At 43.6% G+C, this 13,108-nt stretch overlaps 1 protein-coding gene across 1 annotated transcript in view; it reads left to right on the forward strand.

Moving 5' to 3' along the window:
* FAT4 (FAT atypical cadherin 4) overlaps positions 1 to 13,108 on the forward strand; it is a 133,062-nt gene that overhangs the window by 92,934 nt on the left and 27,020 nt on the right. Inside the window, exons 8-9 of the mRNA XM_084768703.1 lie at positions 1,980 to 2,230; positions 3,970 to 8,319. Of these exons, the coding sequence (XP_084624829.1) occupies positions 1,980 to 2,230; positions 3,970 to 8,319 (4,601 nt within the window). The remainder of the gene's footprint in view (positions 1 to 1,979; positions 2,231 to 3,969; positions 8,320 to 13,108) is intronic.

Genomic DNA, 13,108 nt, shown 5'->3' on the forward strand with positions numbered 1-13,108 from the left:
CCCAACTGAGCCTCAAATAAGAGATGCACCAAGATCCTGGCACAGGCTGTACGTAGCAGTCTATTCATAGACAGGCTGCTGTTTCTTCTCACGTTCTCAACTTAGAAGCATAAATTAGCAAGCAATTGGTGTCACACCATCCTTCGTGTTTAAAATAAACTTTCCATGCACCTCGGAATTTAATAAAGTCCCTAACAGGGATCATATTAATACGGCAGTTAATTTTTAATTTAAAAATTTGTAAATATTTTTAAACAATCCAGGCAGCACTATGTTCAATGACCTGAAAATAAATAAGCTGTGTTTCATGACAGGAGCCCCCTTTGTCATTTAGTGAAGCCTGCAGCAGAAAATATCTATATCCTGGTTTTTTTTTTTTTTTGTGTGCTCATGTTTTTTAATGGATCTTTACAGCTCCTGACATCTCTGTTCTCCAGAAACTCTCAGAAGGGCGAGTTCACTTGAGTATTTCACAAGCCTCAGCTTCATTTCTGTTAGAATTTTATCTGCAAACCTCTGACATTTTTACTTAAATGAAGAGAAAAGATTTTAACTGTTGAAGGGATGGTAGTTGAACCTAGCCACAAGGCTCGTTAACTCCAAGAAATACAATAAATTTTTATTCTGATTTAAGCTTTTTTCTGGCATATAAGTATGTCAAAAGGGTAAAAGCTTGAATAATGTTGACTACTTTAAACCTCCTTAAGTCATTTCTCAACCACAGTCTTTCTCTATTATATTCCTGATTTGGTTTTATGGGACTGCTATTCCTTGTAAATATGAACTCTGAAATATATCATATCCCTAATGTAGTATAGAAAGGCTGATATTTGCCTTCAGCTGTGGGCACACTGGGGAATATGCACATTGCATGTGAGGTGTGTGTTTCTTGCCCTGAAGTTTCTATTAGACATATTCTATTGCTTTGTTCACATGGCCAAACCAAGGTACACATCTGACCCCAAGGAGGACACCTTGTGTAAAGAAGAAAGCTTTCTCTACTCTGTAACTTATGGATTGCAGATTTTTCTGCAACCCTTCAGGTCAAGCTGATCCTCTGACTGTCATCCTGGACTCCACTTCAGACACAAAGTCAGGAATAGACACAGAGAGCCTCCTCTTTAGAGAAAACGAGGAAGCTGCGCTCAGTGCAAACTCTTGCAAGTTCACTGATCTGTTTATACCATCAAACTGTTCAGGGAAATGTCATCCTTCCTTGGCAGGGAAACAGTGAGGCCATCTGAGGAATGAGGTCTGAGTAAACATGGAAGCAGAAATGTCTCTATACTCAAACAGCCTTGTTACTGTACTGGGTAGCCAACATGCTACAAATCCAGGAGTTTGTTTTTAAAGAATAATATCCCCAAGTGATGCTTTTTACTATAGAAAGAGCAGAGGAAAGTGATGCTTTGTAGGATGTTTTAAAAGTACCCACTGGTGACTGGCCATCAAGCCCAGTGTTAGAACAAGACATGGGGTTACAATGGCTAACTCATTTGATTGCATGACAGCTGTGCTCTGGGCTTATTTTGTAGTCTTACATGGATCTGAGAATTTGGAGACTCCCTAGGGTCTTGCAGAGCTCTTGTGGTCACTGGGCAGCTTAGAATAATGATTTTTTATGTGACAGCCACACAACATTTCTTTCTTCTTCTTCTTCTTCTTTTTTTTCTTTTGGCTTTCCAAGACATAGTTTCTCTGTGTAGCCTTGGTTGCCCTGTACTGGCCCTGCTGGCCTTGAATCCTCAGAAATCTGTCTGCCTCTGCCTCCCTGAGTGTTGGGTTTACAGGCATTCACCAACCCACCTGGCTCACAGGACATTTCAAGCAACAATTTTCTATCTGGATTTCTTCATTGCTGTGTGTTTACATTTTTATGTTAAATATTTTATATTTCCACTTTAAGTTTATTTATAGAAACCAGGGTGTCATGAAATCATAGCTGAAAGTGACCTGCCTCTCTTTGCTTTCTGCCTCAGTTACAGTATCATCGGTGGAAACTCACAGTTCACCATCAACCCATCCACGGGACAGATAATCACAAGTGCGTTGCTGGACAGAGAAACCAAAGATAATTACACTTTGGTTGTGGTTGCCAGTGATGCTGGGTCTCCTGAGTCTCTCTCCAGTTCTACGAGTGTGCTTGTGACAGTGACTGATGTCAATGACAATCCGCCCCGATTCCAACATCATCCATATGTCACACATGTCCCATCTCCCACTCTTCCAGGTAATTCAATGCCGTGGTCACTCAGGTGTGTGCTTATCAGATTCCTTCTATGAACAGACGTACAAGACAATATATATATATTTCTAGTACAGCTTAATCTGGAATACCTTATAAAACTCAGGGTGTCAATTTTAGATCCAATGAAACTGAAGAGAACTCAAGTTCTTGTCCTGTGATTTATCTTCCTTTATCCCAGTTAACTGTATACAGGACTTCACACCTGCTGCACCTGCCTCCCTAGGTTCAATTCTTATAGTATTTCTTCAGCACTGTCAATGAGTAAGATCGATCTCTCTTCATTGTCACTGATGGCTCTACTCTGACAGATCATTTGTGCGTAGGTTCCTAAGAGAACAATGTCCTAAGAGAATCAATTCCTTAATTGTTGGAGGAAAATATTTCATAGATATATTTGTGAAAAGTTGAGTGCATAACTAAGTCTAAATAATGCATATTTTCAATTCTAACCTTGCTTCTGTTCTTAAGCCTATGAGCCCCTTGCAAATTACTATATTGGGAGCAACATGAATTTGTCTTCCCACATTTAAAAAAATTATTTTACCTTTTATATTGTAAATAGCAGAATGCTCTCTTGGGAAATAAGGAGATATTTTACCATTTGTAATGTCTGATGACAAATGTACAAATGTAAGTAATACAATCTTTTTCCTTTAAAATATCTTATTAGAAGAATAAATTAGTGGATTCAGTATTTCTCTTCATGATATTTGATCTCCCACTAACTAGAGCATATCTAATACCGGTTGAATAAATAAAATCTATAAATGGATGTGCCAGATTTCCATAAAAAAGATATGCAAATAGAAAATCATAAGCCTTTCTTGAAAAACCCAGCTGGCATGATGCTGACTGCACGATTCTGATCCGCCTAGGTGTGAGGTGCAGAGGAGAATCCTCTAGGCAAAGCGAGCTGCTGGCCATGACCACGTTTACCTCACTGTTTAATATAATTAAAAGACTTATTGGCTCTTAAAGGAATTCCAGCTTTTCACTCTTGTCACTTCTGTGGGGATGTGGGAAAAGGTTTTGCATGAGATATTGATCTTCAAAAACCATCCTGCTGGAAGCTTCTCTATATATTTCCACTATAGTCGGTGTCAAGCGCATCCTGCCAGGCACTGATTCTTAAAATTCAGATAGAGTCCTTGTCTTCATTTATTCTTATTTTTGCTATCTTACCCTCATTTAAATCTATTACACACGTGTAAATACACATTTAATTTATCTCTGTGTAGTAGTAGCTCCGAAATCGAACCATTTTGCCGGGAAACAGAGGGAGTGGTGACCCAAAAGCAGTTTATGGGATGTAGCATGCTTGCAAAAGGCTTTTACAAGGAGCCTTTCCAAGGTGTTTTCAGATGTAAGGAGAGGCGAAAGCTTTCACCTAGCAGTAGGGGGTTCTGCAGAGCTCAGGGACTCTAGTGTCTACAGGAAGATTGTGTACAGGACAGATCGGTGCCCAGGGCCTGAGGTTCCAAATAATCAGATGGTCCACACCATGGTGTTCTCTCAGGGGCTTTTAGAAAATAGGTAAATAAATCTGGAATATGTGTGGAACTCAGTGAGAATACGAGATGCTTAGTCCTTTTTCAGATTCAGACTTCAGAGACAATAGAGTTGGTACTGATCCCCCTGGTAGCAGTGGAAAGGTGAAAGCTGGCAGCAGCGGCATGGTCCTGGCCATTGGCCATTTTAACTGAGAACCTTCTCTATTGCAGGTGCTTTTGTCTTTGCCGTCACAGTAACCGACGCTGACATTGGATCCAATTCTGAACTCCATTACTCACTCTCAGGGAGAAACTCCGACAAATTTCACATCGACCCCCTGAGGGGGGCGATCATGGCAGCTGGGCCACTCAGTGGGGCTTCTGAGGTGACATTCTCTGTCCACGTGAAAGATGGCGGCTCCTTTCCGAAGACAGACTCTACTACAGTGACTGTTAGGTTTGCCAACAAGGCAGATTTCCCCAAAGTAAGAGCCAAAGAGCAAACGTTTATGTTTCCAGAAAACCAGCCAGTGGGGACTCTGGTCACCACCATCACAGGGTCTTCTTTGAGAGGAGAAACTTTGTCCTACTACATTGCAAGTGGGAACCTGGGCGACACGTTCCAAATTGACCCGTTGACGGGACAGGTGTCCATCAGCCAGCCTTTGGACTTTGAGAAGATACAAAAATATGTTGTTTGGATTGAAGCCAGAGATGGAGGTTTCCCACCGTTCTCTTCTTACGAGAAGCTTGACATCACGGTGCTGGATATCAACGACAATGCTCCAGCCTTTGGAGAAGATCCGTTTGTGTCTGAGATCCTGGAGAACCTGTCCCCTCGGAAAATACTTACAGTTTCAGCAACGGACCAGGACAGCGGGCCCAATGGACAGCTAGACTATGAGATTGTGAGTGGCAACAGGGACGCTAGTTTCACAATCAATCGTGGTACAGGCGAAATCAGAAGCATCCGGCCCCTCGACAGAGAAAAAATATCTCATTATGAACTCACTGTGAGGTCTTCAGACAAAGGGTCGCCATCTCAGAGCACCTCGGTGAGAGTGATCATCAATATTTTAGATGAAAATGATAATGCACCCAGGTTTTCCCAGATATTCAGTGCCTATGTTTCTGAAAACTCCCCCTTGGGATATACAGTTACCCGTGTTACAACTTCCGATGAAGACATTGGCATAAATGCAATTAGTAGATATTCCATAGCAGACACAAGTCTTCCATTTACAATCAATCCCAACACTGGAGACATTGTCATCAGTCGACCTTTAAACAGAGAAGATACAGACCGATACAGGATCCGAGTGTCCGCACATGATTCTGGGTGGACCGTAAGTACTGATGTCACCATCTTTGTGACCGACATCAATGACAACACTCCAAGATTTAGCAGACCTTCTTATTATCTGGATTGCCCTGAACTCACCGAGGTGGGTTCCAAAGTCACTCAAGTATCCGCTACAGACCCTGATGAGGGGTCAAATGGACAAGTGTTTTATTTCATAAAGTCTCAGTCAGAGTATTTCAGAATCAATGCCACCACGGGAGAGATTTTCAATAAGCAGGTGCTAAAATACCAAAATGTCAGCGGCTTCAGTCATGTGAATATGAATAGGCACAGTTTCATTGTGACAGCTTCCGATCGAGGCAGCCCTTCCTTACTCAGTGAGACCACGGTTACTATTAACACAGTGGACAGCAATGACAACCCCCCTCAGTTCCTCAGAAATAAATACTTCACGCCAGTGACCAAGAATGCTAAGACTGGCACTAAGTTGATCAAAGTGACGGCGGTAGATGACAAAGACTTCGGGTTAAACTCTGAAGTGGAGTATTTCGTATCTGGTGGGAATCATTTAGGGAAATTTAAGCTGGACAATGATACTGGATGGGTTTCAATAGCCTCTTCCTTGGTTTCTGACATAAACCAAAACTTCCTGATCACAGTCACAGCAAAAGACAAAGGGAATCCTCCCCTTTCTTCCCAGGCAATCGTTCACATCACAGTCACTGAAGAGAACTACCACACACCTGAATTTTCTCAGAGCCACATAAGCGCCACCATCCCCGAGAGCCACAGTGTTGGGTCTGTGGTCAGAACTGTCTCAGCCAGAGATGGGGATGCAGCCATGAATGGTTTGATCAGGTACGACATCTCTTCAGGGAATGAAGACGGCATCTTTGCAATCAACTCTTCCACAGGTGTGTTAACCCTAGCCAAAGCCCTCGACTACGAGCTGCACTCACAGCATGAGATGACCATCAGTGCCACAGATGGAGGATGGGTGGCGAGGACAGGCTTCTGCAGCCTGACTGTGAGCGTGATTGACGTGAATGACAACTCTCCGGTGTTTGTCCCTGACGAATTTTCCCCAACTGTTATGGAAAACGCCCCGAGTGGGACCACTGTTATTCACTTGAATGCAACAGATGCTGACTCAGGAGCCAATGCTGTGATTGCGTACACTGTGCAGTCATCAGACAGTGACCTGTTCGTCATTGACCCCAACACAGGGGTCATCACTACTCAAGGCTTCTTGGATTTTGAAACCAAGCAGAGCTACCACCTCACCGTGAAAGCCTTCAACGTCCCTGATGAGGACAAGTGCAGCTTTGCCACTGTGGACATCCAGTTGAAGGGGACCAACGAGTATGTGCCCCGCTTTGTTTCCAAGGTCTACTATTTTGAAGTCTCAGAAGCAGCTCCTAGAGGAACCGCTGTTGGGGAAGTGTTCGCCAGTGACAGGGACATGGGTGTTGATGGAGAAGTACACTATTTGATCTTTGGAAACAGCCGGAAGAAGGGCTTCCAGATCCACAAGATGACAGGGCAGATCTATGTGTCTGGCCTTCTTGATAGAGAGAAAGAAGAAAGGGTGTCTTTGAAAGTGTTGGCCAAGAACTTCGGCAGCATTCGGGGTGCAGACATCGATGAAGTCACCGTGAACATCACGGTGCTCGATGCCAATGACCCGCCAGTGTTTAGTCTGGACACCTATCGAGTCCAGATCAGTGAAGGGGTCCCCGTGGGGACCCACGTGACCTTCGTGAGTGCCTTCGACTCAGACTCCATCCCTAGCTGGAGCAGGTTCTTGTACTTCATTGGATCCGGGAACGAGAATGGTGCCTTTTCCATTAACCCACAGACAGGGCAGATCACGGTGACCTCAGGGCTGGACAGGGAAAGCCTGCCTGTTTATAATCTCACTGTCTTGGCTGTAGACTCAGGGACCCCCTCTGCCACCGGAAGCGCTTCCTTGTTAGTGACCCTGGAAGACATTAACGATAATGGTCCAGTGTTGACTGTCAGCGAAGGGGAGGTTCTAGAAAACAAACGCCCAGGAACTCTAGTGATGACCCTGCAGTCCACAGACCCCGACCTCCCCCCAAATCAAGGCCCCTTCAATTATTACCTGCTGAGCACTGGCCCCGCCACTAATTATTTCAGTCTCAACACAGCTGGCGTTCTGAGTACAACCCGGGAGATCGACAGAGAGCAGATAGCAGACTTCTATCTGTCCGTAGTCACCAGAGATTCTGGGGCTCCTCAGATGTCGTCCACAGGAACCGTACACATCACTGTTCTAGACCAAAATGACAACCCCTCGCAGTCCCGCACAGTGGAGATCTTTGTTAATTACTACGGCAACTTATTTCCTGGAGGGACTCTGGGCTCTGTGAAGGCCCAGGATCCGGATGTATTCGACAGTTTCCACTGTTCCCTCACGTCAGGAGTCACTAGCCTCTTCAGTATTCCAGCAGGCAGCTGTGACCTGAGTTCCCAACCCAGATCCACGGACGGGACTTTCGATCTGACCGTTGTTAGCAGCGATGGAGTTCACAGTGCAGTCACCAACAATATCCGAGTGTTCTTTGCAGGATTCTCCAACGCCACGATTGACAACAGCATCTTGCTTCGTGTTGGTGTTTCCACAGTCAAGGACTTCCTGACTAACCACTACCTGCATTTCTTGCGCATTGCTAGTTCGCAGCTTACTGGCCTGGGCACTGCCGTGCAGTTGTATGCTGCCTACGAGGAGAACAACAGAACGTTCCTTTTAGCAGCTGTGAAACGAAGTAATAACCAGTATGTGAACCCCAGTGGGGTAGCCACCTTCTTCGAAAGCATCAAAGAGATCCTTCTCCGTCAGAGTGGAGTGAAAGTGGAATCTGTGGATCACGACCCATGCGTTCACGGCCCGTGTCAGAATGGAGGCAGCTGCCTTCGAAGGCTTGCTGTGAGCTCCTCTCTGAGGATCCAGGAGAGCCTGCCCGTCATCATTGTGGCTAATGAGCCTCTGCAGCCGTTCCAGTGCAAGTGTGTGCCTGGCTACGCTGGAAGCTGGTGTGAAGTGGATATTGACGAATGCCTTCCAGCCCCTTGCCACAACGGGGGGACCTGCCACAACTTAGTTGGGGGGTTTTCATGCAGCTGTCCAGATGGCTTCACTGGGAGAGCCTGCGAGAGAGACATCAATGAATGCCTGCCCAGCCCTTGCAAACATGGGGCCGTCTGTCAGAATTTCCCAGGGGGATTCAACTGTGTGTGCAAAACTGGATACACAGGTATGGCCGTGTGTTACTTCCTGTGCTTGTCACTGGTTTTCTTTAAAAGAGTTTAGCTTTGATATGCATGTTCTCATTTAAATATATGTATTATTTATTAATATATTTATTTATTAACATGCATATATTTTTATATTTTTAGAACTCCATACATGAATGCTAACTATATTTACATTATTGCTAACTCAATTTCTTTCCCTCCTCCAACTCTTCCCCATATTCCTTTCCATTCCTTTCCAAGTCTATTACCTCTTCTATAATCAATTATATATCTGTGCTTGTACACACAAATATAGCTCATTGAATCCATTTAGTGTTGCATAATACACACACATAACACACACACACACACGCGCACACACACACACACACACACACACACACACACACACACACACACACACTTAGGAATGGGGGCCCTGTGATTTCCAGCATTCATATTGGCATGGTGTGGTTATTTTACATTTAGGCAACAATGTTGTTGAGATTTCATAGGTACTGCATCCTGTCATGTTTAGAGGACACTCTCTCACACCAGGCATCCTTGGATTCTTAGCCTTTCCACCCCTTCTTCCATGTCATTCCCCAAACCTTAGGAGTGAGGGTTCATAATTATTTCCATTTTTAATTTTTGGACTTACTAATGTTATTTTGTGTGTGCCTGCTGTGCCTGCATGTACTCATGTGTACCATTGATGTGCTGGTACCCACAGAACAGTCAGAAGAGGGTGTCAGATGCCCTGGTCCTGGAATTATAGGTGGTTGTGGGCCACCATGTGGGTGCTGGAAACAAAACCAGGGTCCTCAGCAAAAGCAACAAGTACTCCTGACCGCTGAGCAACCTCTCTGACTTTATGTTTAGTTTTTAACAAATCTTTTCCCTTTTGTTTATTTAACCACTTTGTAGCCTGATTACAGCCCCTCCGTCCGTTCCTCCTAGCCTCCACTCTCCCCACATTGTCTCCCACTGTCTCTCAGAGAAGGGGAGGCATCTAGTTTTCAAGTGTTAAGTCAGACCCAATGGGCCACCCAACAAATCCCAGGCTTATATATGTACACACAAACCTTTAAGGAAGAATCTATATGGATGTGTTCACTAGCTACATATGACTTCTTTTTATTTTACATTTGTATTCTTTTATGTCCTTTATCTTTATGTATCTTACGGGAAGATAAGTAACACCTAACAACTGTGGGTATTCACGGAGAACTAGAAGGCATTGTTGCCTGAAACAAGCCAGGCACAGAAGAACATATGGAAGCAAATCAAAACAAACACTGAACCTTTCATTTTCGTCACATGTGAATTGATCATACATATCTTAAAACAATTTCTGGTCACTGAACGTGCACTCGTTCCTTTGGATATCATGGGTTTCTTTTATCGGCTCATGTTCGTTGCTCAGTGATGATCCTTAAAAATACTATCACACACAGATTGTGCACATCGGTCATTCACTTCTTCTCTTCACCCCCTCCCTGCTGTTACAACCCCACTCATCCCCATGGGCACTTGCATGTCTGCTTTTCTGTCATATGTACATCCATATGTGAATATACAGTGTTTTTCATTTATTTGATTTTATGTATCTATGTAAAATCTAGGATCCAGGGGAGGGGAGGTAGCTCAGTGGCTAAGAGCACTAGCTGCTCTTGCAGAGGACCTAGATTCAGTTCCCAGCACCCACATGGTGGCTCTTGTCCACTTGTAATCCAGTTTTTATTATGTACTCTTCTAGTGGAAGACAGCTAGGATGGTTTCATTCCCTATCACTTGTGACTGGTTCCCCTTGACTGTACTCGTATCTCTGTGGCTGGATATGAATCCTTCAACATAAGCCTCAGCCTGGTAGAGCTGGGTCATTTGACAGTGGACTGGACGAGTTCTCACTCCTCCAAGCAGTGCACAGAAGCTGCCCTTCTCTTCATTCTCATTGAATGTTTTCATTATTTGTTTGCTTAATAGCAACCATTCTGATAGGGATGAGAAGTCGTCTCAATGCTCTTTTAATTTTTCCTGGTAGCTCAGGATGTAAACAAACAAACAAACAAACAAACAAAAAACCACCTCACATGTTTCCTGGCCACTTGTACTTCAGTTTGAGAATTATTTGTTTTATTAACCTCCCCATTGGTTTGGCCACTTAGTTTCTTAGTATTTAATGTTTTAAGTTCCTTGTGTGGTTCAAATATTAGGGTGTTTTTGTTTTGTTGTTGCTGTTGTTGTTGTTTTTGGTTTTGTTTTTGGTTTTCGGAGGCAGGTTTCCCTGTGTAGCCCTGGCTGTCCTGGACTCGTTTTGTAGATCAGGTTAAATATTAGTTTTTGATCAGATGAATATTTAGCAAAGTGGTTCTCTAGTTCTGGTTTCCCCCCACTAACTTCTTTCCTTTGTTGTGCATAAGCTCTCTAATATTGCACAGCCTTACTTGTGGATTCTTGGTTTGCTTCCTTAGGATGTTGGAGTCATCGTTGGCAGGTCTCTGCCTTTGCTAGTCCTTGACATGTGTTTTCAGTGCCTGTGGTTTACTTATCACATGACTATCAAGAACAGTCTTGTGGACCTATAATGATTTTTAAATTAAGTTTTAGTTTGTGCTATCATTTTGTGAAAAATAAATGTTTCCCAAGATTCTTGAGAAAATTCCTGTAGCTGATAATAGAGGCTAAGGAGTTGGGGGGGGGGGGCGGGGGGTAGATTGGATGAGCTGCACCATGCATGCCACCTTCTTTTGTAGATGCCAATGGACAGTGCCCTGCTGTGCCCATGCCCTATTAACAACTGTGCATGTTCATATGCGTCCTGACATTCTGACATGAGAAAGGTTTCATGCCATGCGTATTTCTCAGACTCCATTTAGTGTTGTGGACCTCCTCATGCATTTAATGTACATTTTTAAACCTTATGGGATTACAAGTGGTTACTGTTAGATGACTTTTATGTCTTATACAACAATATACATACAGAGGGAGGGAGGGAGGAAGGGAGAGAGAGAGAGAGAGAGAGAGAGAGAGAGAGAGAGAGAGAGAGGGGTATTTCTTATGTGGCATGGGAAACTGTGCTAATGTTTAGAAGAAGTAAGAAGTTGTGATGACTGCAACCCTAGCAGCTTTGTGTGGAGGGGTCAGGGGTCAGGAAGCACCCAGCGAAGCTGTAAGTTTGAAAATGATAACTATGCAGTGGAAACAAGAAGAGGGCACATGATGGTTTTAATATATTATGTTTTCTACCCAACTTTATATTTATTAGACCTTATTTTCCAGCGCAGGCCTAGAACTCTACACAGAATAAATGTGTGGCAATTTTTAAATAAATTCATGATTTAAAGATATTTACTTTTTTTGGTATAGCTTAGGTTCCAAATTCTCGCTTTTAGTTGCCATAAATAAATCCAAAGAAAATTAAAACAAACTAACAAAACAAAACAAAAAACAAACAAAGCAGTGAGGCTGTGACCTACTGCCACTTTCCTCACATTTCTGTATTAGCTACTTCTCACATTGTTATGATAAAATGCCAGACAGGGGACAGAGTCACCATAGGAGACGAGGTTCACTTCAGCCCAGTTTGGGGGTGCAGGCTATCATGGCATGGGATGCATGGGGGAAGCAATGGAAGGTGACTGGGCACATTGCAGTCCCCCTAGGAAGCAGAGAGAAATGAATGCTGTCATCCCATCATTTTTACCTTTTTATTCAGCCCAGGCCAGGCCACGGCTGAGCCTCTTAGACTCATTATCTTAGTCAGACTTCTCTTGAGACCTGCGCACAGGTTCACCAGAGCGGTGCCTCCTGGAGCCTTCCATCCCCAGAGCAGTGCCTCCTGGAGCCTTCCACCCCCAGCAAGCTGACGTTCAGGATTCGAGCTAATGGTTTTATTGCTTAAGCATGTTTCCCTATACTTTAAATTTCTTATTAGAAAGTGGATTTCTGACTAGCTGTAGAACAGTAGAAAAGACTAAGGAGTTCGTTACACTGTGGATCACCTGAAAAGATTTTCTAGGTTAGTAGAACTTAATAAATACCATGATCACACCCATTGTCCATATACAATAGTAAGTCAAAATTAATGTCTGTGTTTTTCAAGCCTCAGACGTTTGGGGAGTCCTTGCTGGAGAACATCAGCCTAGCAATGATTCTTCCTTAATCACAAAGTCTTTCTTCTCCTATCCATGCTTGTGAATAGTGGGCCACAGATTAGAAAGCACAGGGGCAGTGGGCAGCCACCTCAGCACTCATCTTCTTACCTTCACGTTTGCCGTCTGCAGCGCGTCTTTGACTCCCCTCTAGGAGTGAAGGGCGTCTTTAAGCTCAACCAGCAGATAGGGCATGCTTCTAAGACTGTGTCACAGCACAATCGGTACACAGCTTCTCTAACCCTTGCAGACACCCTCACACATCTGGATACACATCAGATGTGGCCCTGGGAAGGATGCCTTGGGTTCATTACCACCACGTGACATTTCCCTCTGCTTTGGAGTCTGTCTTGTTATTTTGGGGGAAGATAAAACTCACCCATTCATCACTTTTGTGTCAATTTAACGTATAATTTTTCCAGACTGAAAAATGTTGTGTATAGGCTATGCATAGTAATTTTTCCTAAGGAGCCTGCCAGACACACGCTTTCAAAAAATGGAAAGGAGACACACGTGACACAGAAGAAAATCTGTGAATAGTTATGGCATAAATTATTAAAGAAAAAATATTTTGAGAAAAACACTTTGATGAATTAAACTTCTTGGTGGTACCTTTCCCTGGGAAAAGGTATTGGAGACATTTATGTAGTGTGCA

Source organism: Acomys minous (genome assembly GCF_964271855.1).
Source record: "Acomys minous genome assembly, chromosome: 19".
Lineage (NCBI taxonomy): Eukaryota > Metazoa > Chordata > Mammalia > Rodentia > Muridae > Acomys > Acomys minous.